Source organism: Schistocerca piceifrons, chromosome 2 (genome assembly GCF_021461385.2).
Source record: "Schistocerca piceifrons isolate TAMUIC-IGC-003096 chromosome 2, iqSchPice1.1, whole genome shotgun sequence".
In the NCBI taxonomy this organism is placed as follows: domain Eukaryota; kingdom Metazoa; phylum Arthropoda; class Insecta; order Orthoptera; family Acrididae; genus Schistocerca; species Schistocerca piceifrons.
In genome coordinates, this window is record NC_060139.1 from 165,052,058 (window position 1) to 165,074,827 (window position 22,770).

The 22,770-nt window shown below is 41.8% G+C and overlaps 1 protein-coding gene across 1 annotated transcript in view; it reads left to right on the forward strand.

Annotated features, from left to right (window-relative positions):
- LOC124775218 overlaps positions 1–22,770 on the forward strand; it is a 385,130-nt gene that overhangs the window by 46,518 nt on the left and 315,842 nt on the right. Inside the window, exon 3 of the mRNA XM_047250056.1 lies at positions 21,763–21,954. Coding sequence (XP_047106012.1) covers positions 21,763–21,954 — 192 coding nt within the window. The remainder of the gene's footprint in view (positions 1–21,762; positions 21,955–22,770) is intronic.

Sequence of the window (22,770 nt, forward strand, 5' to 3'; positions counted from 1 at the left end):
TCGAAAAGTGATCAATTATGAATTGCACAGTCTGTCTTCTTCGTCTGATTCATCCGAATCAGTTGGGAACCGTAGCGTTCGCCGAATTCTTCTTGGACGTATTTCACTATCTTCCGACGACTCTGCTTCATTTTCATTTTTGATATCCAGTGTCTTCATCCCAATCGTCCAAGTTGCCCGGAACGTCAGACAAGCCGTCCGCGCATTAATCGTAAATAATCGTATCGTCTCATTCGTCTGAAATGTGCACAAACATTTATAAAAAAAAAAGTCTTGTTGACGTGTGTAACTAATTTTTACCACAACAAAACACGAACAGAATGAAAACGATACTAAGTGCTGTCATCGGCCACTGCGCGATACTATGCACACGACACCAATGCGGTGTCGCCGGACGGCAAAGTGTTAATTTCACCTTGTTGATTGCAGGTTCAGTTTTGGGGATTGTGGCTTACACAGACTTATAGTTTCTATTAATTCCATCTTGTTCATCGCGGGTTCGGTTTTGAGGATTTCGGCTTGTACAGCTTTACAGATTACATTAATTTCTCCTTGTTCATGTTGGTTCAGTTTTCTCCGGTGGAGTACTTCTATGCGCCCAGAGCAAAATAGCCCCTTTCCTCAACTGCATTGTCGGAGCCACTACTCGTACAAGGAAAAGGTATGGTTCATTGTCCGTTACTGTCATTTGAAAGGTTACTGCTTTTTACTTAATTAATTTTGATTTGCGTGCTCCGTGTAATTCTGTTCGTTACGTTTCATCGTAAAGCTCAGCTTTAATGTATTTTTATGGAAATGTTCATTAACAATCTTACACGTTGCTCATCAAGAAAACAATGTAAACTGATATTGAAATTCATTAAGATCAAAAACGCGTAACGCAAGAATGAAACACCTCGTACTGTTGACGGAACAAGTACGTCTTTCTTTTATCATCATTTATTTGCTCTTTGCTTTGCTACGTTCTTAGGCTCTCTCGACAAAAAAGTAAATATTCCTGGGTACAGTATTATCTTTATGGGTCAATAATGAATGGGGATAATTGCAGTGAAAGAGGAGATATTTCACAAAAATGCACATTTATTCCTTACACTGACTGTCAGAAAGCATTTTAACTGACAATAATATTCATGTCCACTGAAGGTGGAAAAGGTAATGGCTTTCACTAATCTTTATATTGGTCTCCTAACACACAAGGGAAATCGTCACACAAAATTTGAAAGTGAAGTTAGGACGGGATCTGTTTACTACATTCATCATTATAGAAGACGTGGCGTCTCACAAAAATTCACATGCAATTAGTGCGACACTGGGTGTGTATCCAGAGCTACGTGATATCGCAACAACGTAAGCAAAGTTAGAAGCTGTCAAAGCAAACGGATAAACACTGCCCCTTCACCGCAGCCTCTGATGTTCCACATGCAGTTGACAACATGTAATTGAATGAATTTAGTTTGGCGCTTCACGTTAACCCATTCATTTATCAGCATACAGAAAAAGATGATGCGTAAATCTTGGACATAAGGTCACATGTTTGACACTACCATACGGTGGAGGGGGGTGGAGATGTGGTACATTGAACGCTATCGAAAGTGCAAGGAATTATTTTGAAGAACTATGTTCGCTAAAGTTTGAACTTTGTAACAACAAATACTTCGTACAAGAATATTTATAGTACTGACACGATTAGCACGAAGCAGATACCTGCACAGCAATGGTGGAAACATGGTCACACACCAGTTACCATGAATCTCATTAAAACTGCTAAAATCTTTCTTGAAATAGGGCCAGATTCATATTCCTTGAATCTAACTCTTGGTGGAATTAAACTCACTCAGATAGTTCGGCCGGCCGGTGTGGCCGTGCGGTTAAAGGCTCTTCAGTCTGGAACCGCGTGACCGCTACGGTCGCAGGTTCGAATCCTGCCTCGGGCATGGATGTGTGTGATGTCCTTAGGTTAGTTAGGTTTAATTAGTTCTAAGTTCTAGGCGACTGATGACCTCAGAAGTTAAGTCGCATAGTGCTCAGAGCCATTTGAACCATTTTTTTCAGATAGTTCATTAGGATCCAATTAATTCACAGCACAGAAAAATGACGGTTGCGGAGGAACGGGGGAAGGATTATCCCAAATATCATTAATATTAACAGACAAACTCATTGCAGCCTCATTGATTTCAAATTAACAAGCCTCTAACGTATGAAGGACCACACGAAAGCGTATTCTTGACACTAGGCAATCTAGAACATAGGTGATGGCGGAAACATGTGGTTTAATGCCACTCACCAAGAAATTTCCCTTAAATTACAGTGTGTTACTGTGAACAGTTCAGTGATAGGGTTGTTCTTATCAGACCGACACCGATAGTTGAGGTATACATGCCGACGTCCCAAGCTGAAGATGAAGAGATACAGAAACTATACGAGGATACTGAAAGGGTAATACAGTAGGTAAAGGCACACGAAAATATAATAGTCATGCAGGACTGGAATGCAGTTATAGCTGAAGGAATAGACGGAAAGGTTACAGGAGAACATGGGCGTGGGACAGGGAACGAGAGCCGAAAAAGACTAATTGAGTTCTGTAATAAATTTCGGCTGTTAGTAACGAATTCTCTGTTCAAGAATCACAAGGGAAGGAGGTGTTCTTGGAAATGTCCGGCTGACACGGAATATTTCAGTTAGATTACATTATGGTCAGAAGAGATTCCGAAATGAGATACTGGATTTTAGGGCCTACCCAGGAGCAGATCAGACTCAGATCACAATGTAATAATGATGAAGAGTAGGCTGAAGTTGAAGAGATTAGTTAGCAAGAATCAATACGCAAAGAAGCGGGATACGAAAGTACTAAGGAATGTCGAGATACGCATGAAGTTCTCTAAAGAATAACCCAGTTGAGGGCGAATGGACATCTAAGAAGGGCAATCATAGAATTAGTTACAAAGAAGGTAGCTGCGAGGAAATCAAGGTTAACAGAAGAAATGCTTTAGTTGATCGATGAAAGAGAAAAGTACAAAGGGAAATTCAGGAATACAGAAATACGTTGCTGAGGGACGAAATAATTAGGAAGTGCAGGGAAACTAAGAGGAAATGCCTGCATGAAAAATGTGAAGAAATCGGAAAGGAAATGATAGTCGGAAGGACTGACCCAGGATATTGGAAAGTCAAAACAAGCTTCGCTGACATTAATAGCAAGCGTGGTAGCATAAAGCGTGCAACGGAAACCCCACTGTTAAATGCAGGCGAGAGAACGGATAGTTGGCAAGAGTACATTTAAGGCCACCATGAGGGGGAACATTTGTCTGATGTGATAGAAGAAGAAACGGGAGTCAATGTAGAAGAAATAGGGGATCGAGTATTAGAATCAGAATTCCAAAGAGCTTTGAAGGACTTACGATTACAACAGGCAGAACGGATAGATAACTTTCACTAAGAATTTCTAAAATCATTGGGGCAAGAGGAAGCTTAACCACTATCCACGTTGGTGTGTAGAATGTTAGACTCTGGGGACATACCATATGACTTTCGGAAAAATATCATCCACACAATTATGAAGACTACAAGAGCTCAGAAGTGAAAGAATTATCGTACTATCAGCTTAACAGCTCATGTATCAAAGTTATTTACAAGAATAATATACAGAAGAACGTAAAAGAAAATTTAGGATGTGTTAGATGACGGTGAGTTTGGTTATAGGAAAGGTAAAGGCAACATTCTGGCCTTGCGGTTGATAATGGAAGCAAGACTGAAGAAAAATCAAGACACGTTCATAGCATTTATCGACCTGGAAAGAGCGTTCGATAATGGAAAATGGTGGAAGATATTCGGAAGTTTGAGAGAAATAGGGGCAAGCTATAGGGAGAGACGGGTCATGCACAGTATTTAGAAGGACCAAGACGAAATAACAAGAGTGGACGACCAAGAACGAAGTGCCCTGATTAAGAGAGGTGTACCCAGGGATGTAGTCTTTCGTCTCTACTTTTCAATCTCTACAACGAAGAAGCAATGATGGAAATAAAAGAAAGGTTCACGAGTGGAATTAAAATTCAAGGTGGAAGGATATCAATGATACGATTCGCTGATGACACTGCTATTCTGAGTGAAAGTGAAAGAGAATTAAATGATCTGGTGAATGGAATGAACAGTATAATGAGTACAGAATATATATTGAGAGTAAGTCGAAGAAGGACAAAGTAATGGGAAGTACCAGAAATGAGAACAATGTTAAAATTTAACATCAGGATTGATGGTCACAAAGTAGATGAAGTTAATGAATTCTACTACCTTGGTAGCAAAATAACTAATGACGGAAGGAACAAGGAGGGCATCTAAAGCAGACCAGCACTGGCAGAAAGGGCATTCCTGGCCAAGAGAAATCTACTATTACCACACATAGTCCTTAATTTGAGGAATAAATTTCCGAGAATTTACGTTTGGAGCACAGTATTGTATGGTAGTGAAACATGGGTTGTAGGAAAACCGGAGCACACGAAAATCTAAACATTTGAGATGAGGTGCTATAGACGAATGTGGAAAATTAGGTGGACTGATAAGGTAAGGAATGAGGAGGTTCTGCATAGAATCGGAGAAGAAAAGAATACGTGGAAAAAAATGGATGAGAGGACATCTGTTAAGACATCAGGGAATGACTTCCATTGTACCAGAGAGGGCTGTAGAAGGCAAAAACTGTAGAGGAAGGCAAAGATTGTAATACATTCAGCGAATAATTGATGACGTAGGTTACAAGTGCTACTCTGATGTAAAGAGGTTGGCACGGGCGCGGATCTCGTTCCATGCCGCATCAAACAAACCAGAAGACTGATAACTCAGAAGAAAACAACAATTAAAACTTCCCTGTATTTTATCTGCTTAAACTGATGCTGAAAATTAGTCATTATCGTTTTCTGTCACTAACCAGCACTTTTTAATGCCTTTTCTTTTACCTTCTTATGGGCTCCCTTATCTTTTGTGTAAAGTTCAATTTGCTGGAGTTATCTACTTAGTTTAGGTTGGTACTATTTCATTCTATTCCAACTATCTACGGTTAGCTCTAAGCTTTCCTGTCTTTACCTCATTGTAGCCCAAATACTTGCACACACAAACACACTGGAGTGGAAATGGATACAAGGAAATGGAGTGACACATTACAGAAATGGCTTCATATTTCTGTCAACTGAGCATAGTATATAGGGTGTTACAAAAAGGTACGGCCAAACTTTCAGGAAACATTCCTCTCACACAAATAAAGAAAATATGATATGTGGACATGTGTCCGGAAACGCTTACTTTCCATGTTAGAGCTCATTTTAGTTTCCTCGTCCACCTATGCTCAATGGAGCACGTTATCATGATTTCATACGGGATACTCTACCTGTGCTGCTAGAACATGTGCCTTTACAAGTACGGCACAACATGTGGTTCATGCACGCTGGAGCTCCTGCACATTTCAGTCGAAGTGTTCGTACGCTTCTCAACAACAGATTCGGTGACCGATGGATTGGTAGGGGCGGACCAATTCCATGGCCTCCACGCTCTCCTAACCTCAACCCTCTTGACTTTCATTTGTGGGGGCATTTGAAAGCTCTTGTCTACGCAACCCCGGTACCAAATGTAGAGACTCTTTGTGCTCGTGTTGTGGACGGCTGTAATACAATACGCCATTCTCCAGGGCTGCATCTGCGCAGCAGGGATTCCATGCGACGGAGGGTGGATGCATGTATCCTCGCTAACGGAGGACATTTTGAACATTTCTTGTAACAAAGTGTTTGAAGTCACGTTGGTACGTTCTGTTGCTGTGTGCTTCCATTCCATGATTAATGTGATTTGAAGAGAAGTAATAAAATGAGCTCTAACATGGAAAGTAAGCGTTTCCGGACACATGTCCACATAACAAATTTTCTTTCTTTGTGTGTGAGGAATGTTTCCTGAAAGTTTGGCCGTACCTTTTTGTAACACACTGTATAAAGGTAATTAGAGTTTATCATTCAGATACCATTTAACCATATTAATTTAGGATCATTTGAAACTAACAAGCCCGCTCTGCGTTGTATTCAGCGAAATATTTAGGAGCAGTGATTTGGAAATCGGTTCCGTGAAACCTGCAGAGTTCATTTCGTCTTGATTGTCGTTTAGCTTCCTGGAACGAAAGAGCAATAAGCTGTTCAGGAAGCAGCAGCTCACCGAGCCAGCATGGAGGACGACTGAACTGCCAAATTTTCTTTCCAATGCATATTGATTTTGCTGTTTGTGAAATTGTGCGCTCCGTTCAGCCTTCTGTCAGAGTATTAAGTCCGTGAGAGAATGTAATGCTCCTCATAGCACACAGATAACGGCATTTCGTCTCTATCAAACTTCTAATAGATAAATTTTTATCACTGGAAAGCAAGGTCATCGAGACAGTTTCGCACACGCTACTTACTCCCATTAAATAACTTCGTTTCCTTGAGACTGAAAAGAAATTTGTTTAACATATGGTGCTCCTTGCGCTAATAATAAACATATACATGCATTGAGATGAAATGTGTCCACATTGGTTATCTAGTCTGTCGTGTTTCTTCTTGCCCGATGTTCCTCGCGTTGCATCTTTTATTTCTGCTGTACAATTAACAGCACCGTAGGCCTGTAAAAGTATAGTGCGGAAGCTGTTCAGTGCATCACTTTTAAAAAATCTAATATCGGATTCCCAATATTGCACTCCAATTCAAAGTACCCTACTAGAGAGCATACAAATTTCCTTTCCAACTTTCGATACCTGTGGAGCTGGCGAATGGAATCTCCGCTGTTTATTTATTTATTTACTGCAGTCATAAAATCTGCTCTCCTTTGTATCTGACCAGGTCGCACAGTATATCAGCACACTGTAAAGATAGACGCCTGTTTTTACGATTTTCAATTTCAATTATGACAAAACGTATTCGCACCATGGCATCATAGCATGTAAAACGTAAGTTGTGACTTTTTTTAATAACTTTTGGCTTTTTTGAAATCTGCCAGTACCCATTTAGGCACTTAGATAGTCGGCCATTCTGTAGTGTTTTGAACATGGCCATCCACTTTGTATTTGTGATAACAAATGGAAATACTTTTATTGCACATTGTAATAATGTCTACTGTATTTACACTGTCTTTTTATAAAATGTTAATAAGGTAATCCTAGGTAATAAGACCTGTCAAGAAGGAACACTTATATGGATTGAAACCTAGGTCAAAAGCTTTTGACTACTATCTTCCGCAACTGGTGGCTGTTTTTACTAAATATATTACATTTAAACAGTTGCCATGCTTAAGATTCTGGACATGGATTCGATGATTTCCATTAATCTGACCTGGTGGGAATCCCAAACACTCCAGCAGTACTCTAGAATTGGTCGCAAATTATCTTTCAATAAACCGGCGTTCACAAATCGGCTTCCCTACAGCCGATTTTACGCGCTCATGATATTTCGTTGCACTTTGCAACAATGCGCTTGGATATTTGATCGATCTAATTGTCTACAGCTGCCCTCAACTAACAGTGTATCTGAGTATTCAAGGATTGTTTTCCCCTACTCATCTACATTAACCCACAATTTTACACATTTACAGCAGGCTGCAATCCATCACACTAAATCGAAATTCTGTCTAACTCATCTTGTATCGTAGAGTAACTTAATGTGACCCTTTCCTATAGACTAGAGCGTTATTAGCAAACTGTCAGAGACTGCTGCCCAATGTAACCGACAGATCATTTGTGCATATAGAGAACAAGAGATGCCCTACCATACTTCCCTGAGGCACTAAAGACGATACTCCTATCCAGGACAAAGTACGGAGCTCTATTTAAAAAAAAAAAAGTCTTCAAGACACTCACCTATTTGAGAACCTTTTCTGTATTCTCGGGTCCTCTTTAACATTCTGTAGTGAGGCAACTTGTCGAACGCTTTCGGGAAATCTAGGTCAATGGAAGCTGCTTGCTTCCCTTCATCCAAGATTCGCAGGATATCGTGCGAGAAAGGGATCAGTCGAGTTTCGCACCAGCAATGCTTTATAATGCCTGCTGATAAGTGGAGAGAAGATTTTCTCTCTCAAAAAAATTTATTGTATTCGAAGTTGGAATACAGCGATGAATTCTCATGGAACGTGTCAGTACATGAAATTACAACATAAAAGTAATAACAGATAAAAGTAAAATGTTTATGAACCCGAAAAAGCCAAGCTATAAGAGTAAGTGAACATAATCAACAGAACAAGAAGAATCACCTTAATTTTTCAAGGAACTCGTCGACAGAGTAGAAAGAGTGACCCATGAGGAAACTCTTCAGTTTCGGTTTGAAAGCGCGTGGATTAAAGAGGGACAAGATTGCGCACTTATGGTTTAAATAGCGATATACTGGAGGAAACGTCACAAATTACGGTTATATTTTTACTGTCATTTCATCTGAATTTTGCCTGTTATATGAGAGAGTCTGAAAGTCATAGAAACAATTTAAATTGTAATTCGCACATAGTAAAAAAAAGTGAAGCAAATGCGCAATCTTACCCGACCGTGGGGTAAGAGTGCGTTTCTAGTGGGGTAAATCTGCGCATTATTATCAGATGAGAAAAACATATCTATCATTTAGTTCTTCGTCTTTTATTTAATTTATAGCGTACATAAACGTAATATACCTTGTTTCTCAGCATATAACAGTTACTGTTGATAGAATATTTGACCTAATGAACAAATCTAGGCCTGTCATCAAAAAAATGCAGGAATATTCCTGTCGGACGAAAATATTTTTAACAGAGATCACAAATGAAGTGTCCAGAACCTTAATAACAAGAGCAGGATTCATGCCACCACTCCTCGCACTTGAGACATTGAATCCAGTCTTCTGTTCGTGGATTATTGTATTTTTCATTACAGCCTGGACAGTGAAACGTTTGTGAGTTTTGTGAGTTTCTGTGTTGGTTTCCGATATATCTTCATGCCAGTAGCTGCCAACACCCTTCACAGACCATAGGTGTCCTTAAGACCTTAGTGAATCGGGCGAACTGTATATCCGATAAAGGCAATTTGCAAGAAGAGCTCACAAACCTCAAGAACATTTTTAAATCGAATGGATTTTCTCCGTAACTAATTCGTAGAGCTTTCGATGCAAAACCTAAAATGCAGGTATGTGATGAGGAAGAAGATAGTACTTCCTTCAGATCTAGTGCGTTTTTGCCCTATGTGGATGCTCTTTCCTTGAAGATAGGCCGTATTCTTGAGAAACACTGTGTTAAGGTGATCTTCCAGACCCCACGACGATTGCAACTTTACTCGGCTCTGTGAAGGACGATTTACAGCTTCGTAAAGCGGATGTGTATCAGATTCCTTGCGGAAATTGTGAGAAGTCGTACATAGGTCAAACAACGCTCACCGTTCATGAGAGGTGTGAGGAGCATCGAAGATGCACACGCTTATTACAGCCAGACAAATCAGCTGTGGCCGAACATTGTATTGATACAGGGCATTCCATGAATTACAGTGACGTGAAGATTTTAACATCCTCCTCTTATTTTTGGGAATCTGTCCAAGGAAGCTATAGAGATTAGATTAGCTAATAATTTAACAAATAGAGATAAGGGCGTAATTTGGACAAAGCATGGAATCCGGCTCTTGGGGTAATTAAACTGCAGAGGAGCCGTCATTGTGTCACCACCGCCGATCATGCATCCATAAGCGAATCGAATGTCTGTACGCAATCGTCACAGGCGGCGCATGTGTAAGCGTATTTCTCTGCCACCGACCAGCATCTGTGACCCGCATGCGCAGTACCGCCGCGATGGGGCATATAAGGCCGCGCTTGGCATCTTGTCGTCGGTCTTGTGACTCACTCTGAAGATGGCCGGACGATACGCGGCCGAAATATCAGTGGAGGAAATTTTATTTGCGCGGCTGCGTGACCGTAATTTAATGGACTCTTCATTACGCCACGATAAGTTGAAAATAAACAACAGTTAGAAGTTTAGTTTCACTAAATTCAACTGCGCCTCCACAACATTCAAATATCTGTTCAGTGCAGTGTCGTGATACGTCTATGGACTCTAATGGAATACTGTTTTTTACTCCCCCACCCCGCAAGCAACTTCTTGAAAAACAGCCGGCTGAACCGTATCCTAGTAAAGGAAGCCTCTGAACTGTCGAATTATTTAAGTGGTGCTCCTACATACCAATAATTTCACAGTCAACATCTATAATCATTTCACTAACTTTATCTCTAATACCTCTTATATTTTGATGAAATGTGCTAATTCCTTCTCTACTTGGAAAGATGACATCCTCTGAAGGTGAGCCCTTAGTTCGAGGGACTTCCTTTAAGCAGGTATACCTATCAGGTGACATCAATCTAAAAAATTGCAGCTCCAACACTAACTACTACAGGAATTTTTGTTATCTGAATAAACTAACTGTTGTTTTTCTGCTCAGTACTAATGTGATTATTTTGCAGATATACTTGTTCAATAAAATATTTGGTTTGGAACCGTTTTATTTGAGCAAAACAACGAGAGAACGATGCTCGACAGAAGGTTGAGGACTTACGAATGATAACAGGTGCACCAGTAGAGATGGACGATCGATGCACCAGCTGGCAGGCACCGAGTAAAACCGACGGCCGTAGGGGACGAGGCATCTCATCCATCCTCAGAAGAGAAATGTAAATTGGCCGCCTGAAGCCACGAAACTTCGCGTAAGTTTCCCTGCATCCAGCGCGAATACTCTGGACACGGTCGGTTGTACCGGTTTTGCCGCCCCTACAGAATTTTCAAGCGCCGCCTTCCACCTCTCCCACACCATACCCCCTCCCGTTCTAACCCCTACTTGTATTTTCAGATATAATGAACTTTTTTCACAATGTCACTCATCCATGACCTCTTATTCCCACGTATCACACTTACTCATTCGTCTATTTGACCAGAGCCAGGTATGGGGAATCACTCAGTGAAGCAGAAGTGAATATTTGCAGTGTCTTGCATCTTCAGTTATAACTGCAAAATTAATCATGGAACGAAAATAGTGTCCCTCTCAGAACACACAACTAAAATCCGTTCACTTTTTCTCGATCCCTGAGCAGATGGTAGCGTGGGATGTGAGACCTGTTACAACCAGCACAGCCGAGTACCGTATCTTCGATAGTATCGTCTTCTGCCGTTCAAAGTTGAACATCACAATATAGCGCGTTCCTGAGATATAAACGCTCAGTTTGTTGAAAAAAGTATATAAATCACCAGTGACTGTTTACTGTGTCCGTAGTGCATAAAGGGAAAACGGCTAAATTCGAATATCGAGATAGGGAACTTTTCGTCATACTACGACCATGATTCGCTGCACAAAACAAGCAGTTTTGAAAGCACTTTACTGTATGGAAAATTAATAATTATGTAAACAGTTCGTGAAGGTAATTTTAGTTGCCTTAGCTCCAAAATAAGCTCTGACAGTTTTCCGTATTATTTTAAACACTTAGGAAGAAAAGGAATCAGGGAAAAGTTAAAAGAAGATACAGACTAAACAGAAAAAACTAATTAGGGAACTTGATGATGATGATCACGATGGTGTTTGGATATGCGGCGCTCAACTGCGCTGTTATCAGCGCCCGTACTATATCCCAATCTTTTATCAGTCCAATCTCGCCACTTTCATGGATGATGGTGATGATGAAATGATGAGGACAACACAAACATCCAGTTCCCGGGCTTAGATCGGGGGCAGTTGCAAGAACAAGAGCAATGTAAATGGTATTAATGGCAGATCGAAGGGGAGGGGGAATGCTGGGGAGAGAATGGCACACATCTTTCCACATGTAAAACGCCCTTAATCACAATGTCTGGATTCAGAAGGCTGTGGCTTGTGACGGGAAGTGCATATTTTAATTACTCTTTCTCAATTTATTACAAAGTGTTTTTTTGACGACAGCGCTATAGGAATTTACGGAATAGTTATGCCATCTTATACTGACATTTACCTTTATTTTTTTATTATGAAGTTTTTCGCATCCGCAGGGGTTTTCAAGCTGACGTGTTGTGTAGGAGTACGGCAGCAATATAATTGCCAACACTGCGAGTTGCAATCTTTACTGTCTGAAAGACGCAGCCAAGCAGACCAACTCCAGCTCATCCTTTGTCAACTGTTTCCCAATACCATAGACAATTTCCAATAGGGCACTCTATTTTATGACTGATTTGTATTTACAACTTATTCTCAAACTTCTTCATTTACACAAAACTTCCGGTGTTCAATACATTCTTTTGCAACCATATTAAAATTTACGATTTCGGCTCCCCCAAAAACCTGCTGCCTTAGAAGGTGGCACGATTTGAGCCTCCTACCCTTATCCCTCGAGCCGGCCCTTCTTCTGTAAGAAAGGAGAGGGAGGAAATTATGGGAAAGTTTTGGTGGAAGTAAAGCTGTGAAGACGGTACGTGAACCGAGCATGGATAGCTCAAAATCTAGAGAAACTGCCCTCGAAAGCCGAAGGTATCGAATTCCAGCCTCGGTCCGGCACACAGTTTTAATGTCTCAGGAGATAATATAAAATCATCCGGGGAAAGCTTCTCTTGTTGTGTGTGTTCTTTATCATCTATCACTTCCATGTAATGCTACACGACAGTGTTAGTTCTAGCTGCAAATACCCTTATAACTGATGTAAGTACTGTCACACTTTTCAGTACGACCCTGATGTTCATGTATCGTGATTCTGTTGCCCACTGGGTGACATAATTATGCTAATCACCTTCTTACTTGAGCAGATGGCTTTAATTATTGCGCTTCACCCAGATGGCTTAACTGTAAAGTAGACTCATGTGTCTCTGTTGTTGTGGTCTTCAGTCCTGAGACTGGTTTGATGCAGCTCTCTATGCTACTCTATCCTGTGCAAGCTTCTTCATCTCCCAGTACCTACTGCAACCTACATCCTTCTGAATCTGCTTAGTGTATTCATCTCTTGGTCTCCCTCTACGATTTTTGCCCTCCACGCTGCCCTCCAATGCTAAATTTGTGATCCCTTGATGCCTCAAAACATGTCCTACCAACCGATCCCTTCTTCTAGTCAAGTTGTGCCACAAACTTCTCTTCTCCCCAATCCTATTCAATACCTCCTCATTAGTTACATGATCTACCCACCTTATCTTCAGCATTCTTCTGTAGCACCACATTTCGAAAGCTTCTATTCTCTTCTTGTCCAAACTGGTTATCGTCCATGTTTCACTTCCATACATGGCTACACTCCATACAAATATTTTCAGAAACGACTTACTGACACTTAAATCTATACTCGATGTTAACAAATTTCTCTTCTTCAGAAACGATTTCCTTGCCATTGCCAGTCTACATTTTATACCCTCTCTATTTCGACCATCATCAGTTATTTTGCTCCCCAAATAGCAAAACTCCTTTACTACTTTAAGTGTCTCATTTCCTAATCTAATCCCCTCAGCATCACCCGATTTAATTTGACTACATTCCATTATCCTCGTTTTGCTTTTGTTGATGTTCATCTTATATCCTCCTTTCAAGACACTGTCCATTCCGTTCAACTGCTCTTTCAAGTCCTTTGCTGTCTCTGACAGAATTACAATGTCATCGGCGAACCTCAAAGTTTTTACTTCTTCTCCATGACTTTTAATACCTACTCCGAATTTTTCTCTTGTTTCCTTTACTGCTTGCTCAATATACAGATTGAATAACATCGGGGAGAGGCTACAACCCTGTCTCACTCCTTTCCTAACCAGTGCTTCCCTTTCATGCCCCTCGACTCTTATAACTGCCACCTGGTTTCTGTACAAATTGTAAATAGCCTTTCGCTCCCTGTATTTCACCCCTGCCACCTTCAGAATTTGGAAGAGAGTATTCCAGTTACCATTGTCAAAAGCTTTCTCTAAGTCTACAAATGCTAGAAACGTAGGTTTGCCTTTTCTTAATCTTTCTTCTAAGATAAGTCGTAAGGTTAGTATTGCCTCACGTGTTCCAACATTTCTACGGAATCCAAACTGATCTTCCCCGAGGTCCGCTTCTACCAGTTTTTCCATTCGTCTGTAAAGAATTCGCGTTAGTATTTTACAGCTGTGACTTATTAAACTGATAGTTTGGTAATTTTCACACACCTGCTTTCTTTGGGATTGGAATTATTACATTCTTCTTGAAGTCTGTGGGTATCTCGCCTGTCTCATACATCTTGCTCACCAGATGGAAGAGTTTTGTCATGACTGGCTCTCCCAAGGCCATCAGTAGTTCTAATGGAATGTTGTCTACTCCCGGGGCCTTGTTTCGACTCAGGTCTTTCAGTGCTCTGTCAAACTCTTCACGCAGTATCTTATCTCCCATTTCATCTTCATCTACATCCTCTTCCATTTCCATAATATTGTCCTCAAGTACATCGCCCTTGTATAAACCCTCTATATACTCCTTCCACCTTTCTGCCTTCCCTTCTTTGTTTAGAACTGGGTTGCCATCTGAGCTCTTGATATTCACACAAGTGGTATCTCTTCTCTCCAAAGCTCTCTCTAATTTTCCTGTAGGCAGTATCTATCTTACCCCTAGTGAGACAAGCCTCTACATCCTTACATTTGTCCTCTAGCCATCCCTACTTAGCCATTTTGCACTTCCTGTCGATCTCATTTTTGAGACGTTTGTATTCCTTTTTGCCTGCTTCATTTTCTGAATTTTTATATTTTCTCCTTTCATCAATTAAATTCAGTATTTCTTCTGTTACCCGAGGATTTCTATTAGCCCTTGTCTTTTTACCTACTTGATCCTCTGCTGCCTTCACTACTTCATCCCTCAAAGCTACCCATTCTTCTTCTACTGTATTTCTTTCCCCCATTCCTGTCAATTGTTCCCTTATGCTCTCCCTGAAACTCTGTACAACCTCTGGTTCTTTCAGTTTATCCAGGTCCCATCTCCTTAAATTCCCACCTTTTTGCAGTTTCTTCAGTTTCAGTCAGCAGTTCATAACCAATAGATTGTGGTCAGAATCCACATCTGCCCCTGGAAATGTCTTACAATTTAAAACCTGGTTCCTAAATCTCTGTCTTACCATTATATAATCTATCTGATACCTTTTAGTATCTCCAGGATTCTTCCAGGTATACAACCATCTTTTATGATTCTTGGACCAAGTGTTAGCTATGATTAAGTTATGCTCTGTGCAAAATTCTACCAGGCGGCATCCTCTTTCATTTCTTCCCCCCAATCCATATTCACCTACTATGTTTCCTTCTCTTCCTTTTCCTACTGTCGAATTTCAGTCACCCATGACTATTAAATTTTCGTCTCCCTTCACTACCTGAATAATTTCATTTATCTCGTCATACATTTCATCAATTTCTTCATCATCTGCAGAGCTAGTTGGCATATAAACTTGTACTACTGTAGTAGGCACGGGCTTTGAGTCTATCTTGGCCACAATAATGCGTTCACTGTGCTGTTTGTAGTAGCCAACCCGCACTCCTATTTTTTTATTCATTATTAAACCTACTCCTGCATTACCCCTATTTGATTTTGTATTTATAACCCTGTAATCACCTGACCAAAAGTCTTGTTCCTCCTGCCACTGAACTTCACTAATTCCCACTATATCTAACTTTAACCTATCCATTTCCCTTTTTAAATTTTCTAACCTACCTGCCCGATTAAGGGATCTGACATTCCACGCTCCGATCCGTAGAATGCCAGTTTTCTTTCTCCTGATAACGACGTCCTCTTGAGTAGTCCCCGCCCGGAGATCCGAATGGGGGACTATTTTACCTCCGGAATATTTTACCCAAGAGCATGCCATCATCATTTAATCATACAGTAAAGCTGCATGTCCTCGGGAAAAATACGGCTGTAGTTTCCCCTTGCTTTCAGCCGTTCGCAGTACCAGCACATCAAGGCCGTTTTGGTTAATGTTACAAGGCCAGATCAGTCAATCATCCAGACTGTGGCCCCTGCAACTACTGAAAAGGCTGCTGCCCCTCTTCAGGAATCACACGTTTGTCTGGCCTCTCTACAGATACCCCTCCGTTGCGGTTGCACCTACGGTACGGCCATCTGTATCGCTGAGGCACGCAAGCCTCCCCACCAACGGCAAGGTCCATGGTTCATGGGGGGGCATGTGTCTCTACCGGTATGAAATCAGACATTCGGCCAAAGGTATGATTATTTACTCCATTCAAACGATGCTGTTATTGTTCCTCACATTCAGAAACACCGCACACGATTAATGAATGAGGGGAAAACTGTGAACGTCTTAAAAAGATACTCTTTTTACAACTAACGTATGCTGTAGGCAATCTTTCAACTGTAATAAAAGTCTTATTTAGACCAAGCGTGTTTCGCTCTCTTTCAAAGTATCTTCAGGAGTCACTCACTATAAGAGTGAGGTTTCTCTTATAAATCCGTTTGGAAAGATCGTAAACAACTCTTACGCCTTAAATTACACCTATTAAACAGTATTAAAATGATATTACAATTTATGGTTTTTCTGTAACTTTCTTCAACACGTTTCAGGTTTTACTGCACTGCGTTTCGTTGACATGGAATATATATTCATTTGCAGAGAGAGAGAGAGAGAGAGAGAGAGAGAGAGAGAGTGTTCGCCTGTGGGCTCGTTTATGTACCTCACAGAGGAATAGCAGGTGCTTTCACAACCACAAAAACAAAAGACAACCACATTCCGCAACATCAAAACAAAGCACACTAGCTGACATTCTCTTTATCTCATGTACGATTGTTCAACTTTGGTCTTAGGCCGTTTTCAAGTATTTTATGGATTCCTTAATTGTATATTACTCCTATCACTCCACGTAATTGTCATAAAAGAGTTGGAAATAACTTTTCGTTATTTTAGGAACACGTTATCTTCGTCCGTAAAATTTTTGAAAATGGCCTGAGGCCGAAAATGTACAATCATACGACAAATAAAGAGAATATCAGCTGAAGGCATCATAAAATAGTTCTAGAAATTCATCGCAGCTGGAGGTACTGCCACAGTGAAGATTATAAAACACTAGGTTTAAGCTGTCTCCATACCAAATTTCATGGAAATCGGTTCATTGTGTTAGTTGTGAACACATAACAGACAGAGTTACCTTCGCATTTATAAAATTAGTATGGACTGTGCTATACATCTTGTTCAAAGTGAAACCTACATAGTAAAAAATTACTGGTGCAAGTAAGCTAGACAAACTAGAGGTCGCTTAAGTGACTCCCAACTGCAGATACGATACGTTAGTTACTAACTGCTCACTGGCGGTCGCAAATATCGGTAAATAACCAGTGCGAAAGTGAAACTAATAATGGACAACCTCTGTGGCCTGCTCTCGTGGTCTGTTCAGCAAACACTTCGACGAATTCATGTACGATGTATCAACTGTGTATAGCTGTGTGTTGAAGTTGGTTTGACTCTGTAATTGAGTTTCCTAGTATGTAGTATTCCCCATTTTCCCTTTCTTTTTAGACGACTCATTTGATGGTTACTTCCTGTGAAATCGACTACGGTAGTGATATCAGATGAACGAAATGACTTTTGTGCTTTACGACTACGATTTTAAGAAAATTTTACTACGAACTTCATTTTAAGTGTACAGCGGTTTATTCTAAAGACTGGCCGAAAATTCATGAACTCTGACGGCACAGAAGAGAGCCCTCTGACCGAACAGGCTGAGCTACCATGCCGCGCCGTTTGGCTCTCCGTCCTCGGCTCACGACCAAACCCCAACTTCCATATGTTGTCAGCCATGCTTGTACAGCCTGTACTCGTACATTCATTATGTGTTTTCCAGTACAGGCGAGACATTTTACTTAAAAGTCGCTTGCCCGATTTCGACGGACAAATACGATATTGCATGCATGTCCAATGGAACTTGACGTCGTAATTCAGAATAATACAGGCACTGCAATATCGTATAATAAAAACGGGGTGAAAGAAGCATTGATAGGACGGGGATGGAGTCTGTCTGTTTCTTTTTCTTTTACTTTGGGGGAAGGGCTGTAACGAAACTCAAGTGAAACAATGAACAGGAAAATAGAAGCAAATATACACGTAGATCGATGAACTCAAATATTCCAATATTAAAACCTCTAGTCAGTGCACTTAACTTGACAGAGCAGCTAGATAGTACTCACAGTCAAACAAGTGACTGCGGTGTTGCCAATTTTTTTTTTTTTACGCCCACTTTCTACTAAATATATTCACGGGAGAGTTGTACTGTTAGTGCACGAATTCTGGATCAGTCTATGTACACTGATATAAATAAATATCCCAACGACAAGAAGGACTTGTGCGTAGTAAAGAAAAGCTGCTAGGCGCGTTCCTACATCATAAAATTGACGTCTAATCAGATTTTGTGGTAATCCCATAAGAGTGGTGCAAGTAGCACCACTATGAGGATGCAGATCAGATTGGCTTTCAATAAACGCTGTAACGGTCGATGAACCATAGTTAGCCGGCCGGGGTGACCGAGCGGTTCTAGGCACTGCAGTCTGGAACCGCGCGACCGTTACGGTCGCAGGTTCGAATCCTGCCTCGGGCATGAATGTGTGTGATGTCCTTAGGTTAGTTAGGTTTAAGTAGTTCTAAGTTCTAGGAGACTGATGACATCAGATGTTAAGTCCCATAGTGCTCAGAGCCATTTGAACCATTTTTGTTACAACAGTGAATATTTTAGAGTTAGTTGCTTTGGTCCATATTATAATTTTGGAAACGGGTACATAGTTTTGTACCAATCTTGCGTCTAAAATCATTAAAAAGTCACCTAAGAGCATTACAGCATAAAGAATAAACTTCCTTCAACAGAAAATAATTTCAGATCTGACATGGATATAAACAGAGGGGAAAAAACCCATCATCAAGCAATATTTAATGTAGAGCAACGAAATTTCAGCAAAACATTTGTCTTGGAAATATATTAACATCGTAAGTTCACTAGCTAAGGGGTACACGAGAAAAGCCATTGTAAATGTAAATGCTAGTATACACAACTGGCCATTAAAATTGCTGCACCAAGAAGAAATGCAGATGATAAAAGGGTATTCATTGGACAAATATATTATACTAGAACTGACATGTGATTACATTTTTACGCAATTTGGGTGCATAGATCCTGAGAAATCTGGCAGTAATAACGGCCTTAATTCACCTGGGCATTGAGTTAAACAGAGCTTGGATGGCGTGTACAGGTACAGCTGCCCATGCAGCTTCAACACGATACCACAGTTCATCAAGAGTAGTGACTGGCGTATTGGGACGAGCCAGTTGCTCGGCCACCATTGACCAGACTTTTTCAATTGGTGAGCGATCTGGAGAATGTGCTGGCCAGGGCAGCAGACGAACATTTTATGTATCCAGACAGGCCCGTACAGGGCCTGCAACATGCGGTCGTGCATTATACTGCTGAAATGTTGGGTTTGGCAGGGATTGAATGAAGGGTAGAACCACGGGTCGTAACACACCTGAAATGTATCGTCCACTGTTCAAAGTGCCGTGAATGCGAACAAGAGGTGACCGAGACGTGTAACCAATGGCACCCCATACCATCACGCCGGGTGACACGCCAGTGTGGCGATGACGAATACACGCTTCCAATGTGTGTTCACTACGATGTCGCCAAACACGGATGCCACCATCATGATGCAGTAAACAGAACCTGGATTCATCGAAAAAAATGACGTTTTGCCATTCGTGCACCCAGGTTCTTCGTTGAGTACACCATCGCAGGCCCTCCTGTCTGTGATGCAGCGTCAAGGGTAACAACAGCCATGGCTTCCGAGCTGATAGTCCATGCTGCTGCAGACGTCATCGAACTGTTCGTTCAGATGGTTGCTGTCTTAAAAATGTCCCCATCTGTTGACTCAGGGATCGAGACGTGGCTGCACGATCCGTTACAGCCATGCGGGTAAGATGCCTGTCATTTCGACTGCTAGTGATACGAGGCCGTTGGGATCCAGCACGGCGTTCCGTATTACCTCCTGAACCCACCGATTCTATATTCTGCTAACAGTCATTGGATCTCGACCAATGCGAGGAGCAATGTCACGATACGATAAACCGCAATCGCGATAGGCTACAATCCGATCTTTATCAAAGGTACGCAGTTTTCTTCCTTATACGAGGCATCACAACAACGTTTCATGAGTCAACGCCGGTCAACTGCTGTTTGTGTATGAGAAATCGGTTGGAAACTTTCCTCATGGCAGCATGTTGTAGGTGTCGCCACCGGCGCCAACCTTGTCTGAATGCTCTGAAAAGCTAATTATATGCATATCACAGCATCTTCTTCCTGTTGGTTAAATTTCTTGTCTGTAGCACGTCATCTTCGTGGTGCAGCAATTTTAATGGCCAGTAGTGTATTAAGAGCCGGAGTAACCGCCAGAATGTTGAATGCAAGCATTCAAATTTCCATGCACTGTGTTTTAGAGTGCCGGACGTTAGTTAGTGGAATGGAGTTCCATGCCTGTTGCACTTGGTCGGTCAATACAAGAACGGTTAATACCAGTTGTGATTAACGCTGAAACTATCGTCCGATGTTGTCCTATACGAGCCTGATTCGAGACAGATCTGCTGATGGAGTAGGGCAAGGCAACACGTCGACACTCTGTAGAGGGTGTTGGGTTGCAACAGCTGTATGTCGGCAAGCGTTATCCTGTTGGACAACATCACCTTGAGTGCTGCTCATGAACGGCAGCACAACGGATCGACCCACCAGACGGAAATACAGATTTGCTGTCAATATGCGTGGGATAACGACTAGAGTGCTCCTGCTGTCATACGAAATCGTACCCCAGACCACAGCTTTAGATGGAGTCAAGCGTGTTTAGTACGCAGACAGGTTGGTCGCAGGCCTTCACCCATTCTCCTTCTAACCAACATATTGCCATCACTGGCACCGCGTCGGAATCAGCTTTCAGCAGAAATCATAACTAATCTCCACTCTGTACTCCAGTAACTTCTCGCTTGTCACCACAGAAGTGCAAACGGCGGCTGTTTGAGGTCAGCTTCCTTGAAGTAACCGAGTAATAAAAGTTCGTTGTGTCAATGTGGCGTAAACTGTCTCTCGAATTGCTGCTGAAGACGCAGTACGATGCGCCCTTACCCATGCGTCGAAACCGACGGGCTTTCCTCTCCGTAGTGTCACGTGGGCGACCGGAGCCCGGTCTTCTTGCGACCCTACCTTCCCGTGACCACCGCTGTCAGCAGTCATGCACAGCCGATACATCTCTCTCAAGTCTTTCTGCAGTATCGCGGAAGGGACATCCAGGTTCTCGTAGCCCTGTTACGCGAGGTCGTTCAAACTGAGTGATCTGTTGATAATGGTGACTTTGTTGTTTTAAAGGCATTCCTCACTAACATCAACTCACCATGTCCAATCTCAAAGGTAGCGGGCGCGGTTCCAGACCGTAGCGCCTACAACCGCTTGGCCATCACTGTTGTAACAAATTATCTGATCATTCACTAACTACCAAGCAAAATGGCAACAATAATATTCAGTTATACTGTGGAGTATAACTAATCAACTACTTACATGTATTCTGGCTGGCACAAGCTGCTGAAAACCTGCTACATTGACTTAATATATCTTTATAGTGATGCCCAACGGTTGCTAGCGCTTGTATATTATGAAATGACTGAACATTCACAAATGTGTATATGAGGTTTCCATTGTGGAATCATATTTCTGTTGCAGCTAATACACACTAAAAGACGATGTGTACAATTGTAGCCAGAAGATCTTGAAGGGTTAAGGAATTTGTATAGGTGTGTAACGTGGAGTATCACGCTGTTGCAGGTTTCCTGCGCCCGGAGTTCGGTCCGGACTCAGCTAGCAACCTGGGGCTGTTGGACCAGATAGCGGCGCTGCAGTGGATCAAGGACAACATCGCCGCCTTCGACGGCGACCCCACCAACGTAACGCTCATGGGCCACGACACGGGCGCCGCCTGCGTCAACCTGCTGCTCGTCTCGCCCATCACGGAGCAAGGTAAGCGCCCAGGCGGTCAAGTCCGAGGGAGCAGTGCCGAGGATTTGGGAGCAGCCAGTGCAAGGTCGGACCGTAAGCCCCAAGGAGTCAGCGCGTTGATTAGTTTGGACTACACTAGGAGCTACAGTGCCTCGTTCTTTGATAGTGCGAGGGTTGTTCAGTATGTAACCTAACAAGATGTTAAATCCTCCAGCTTGTTAGACCGCATCCGCTTGGTCTTCCGTTTCTTCTTACACAGTCCACGTTTGAACCCTGTGCTGGAATACGAAAGAAGAGGAACCGCCTTCTCACTCTGTTATATTACCGTTAATTTCTGGATTTGCTGACCGCAGAATTCATTGGAAAAATTGGTATGAAGGCACATTTTTCAGTCATAAAAAAATAAAGAAACCTTTTACTCAATCACTTCCACACTACGGATGTCTGTAAAGTGAAGTGTGGCTGTTACTAAGTGCACATTATATGATCAAAAGTGTGGGGACCCCCTTGTAATGTGGAACTGATCGTTGCATATCGCGAGCGGTAGATCCAACAGTATAAAAGGATGCGAGGGTTATTGTGTTGTCAGTAGGGATGTGGTAACAGCAGAAAGATTCGATCAGCAGAGCTCAGTGACTCTGAACGTGGAGTAGTCATTGGATGTCATTTGAATAACAAATACATCGGCAACATTTCAGTTGTTCCAAAGCTGCCCAAATTGACTGTTGGTAATGTGACTGTGAAGGAATGACCACAACTAAACCAAGACCAGGTAGACCACATGGAAGAGATAGCGGGGCAAAAATGGTCATTGCGGCAAAGCAGTCATAGGGGTTC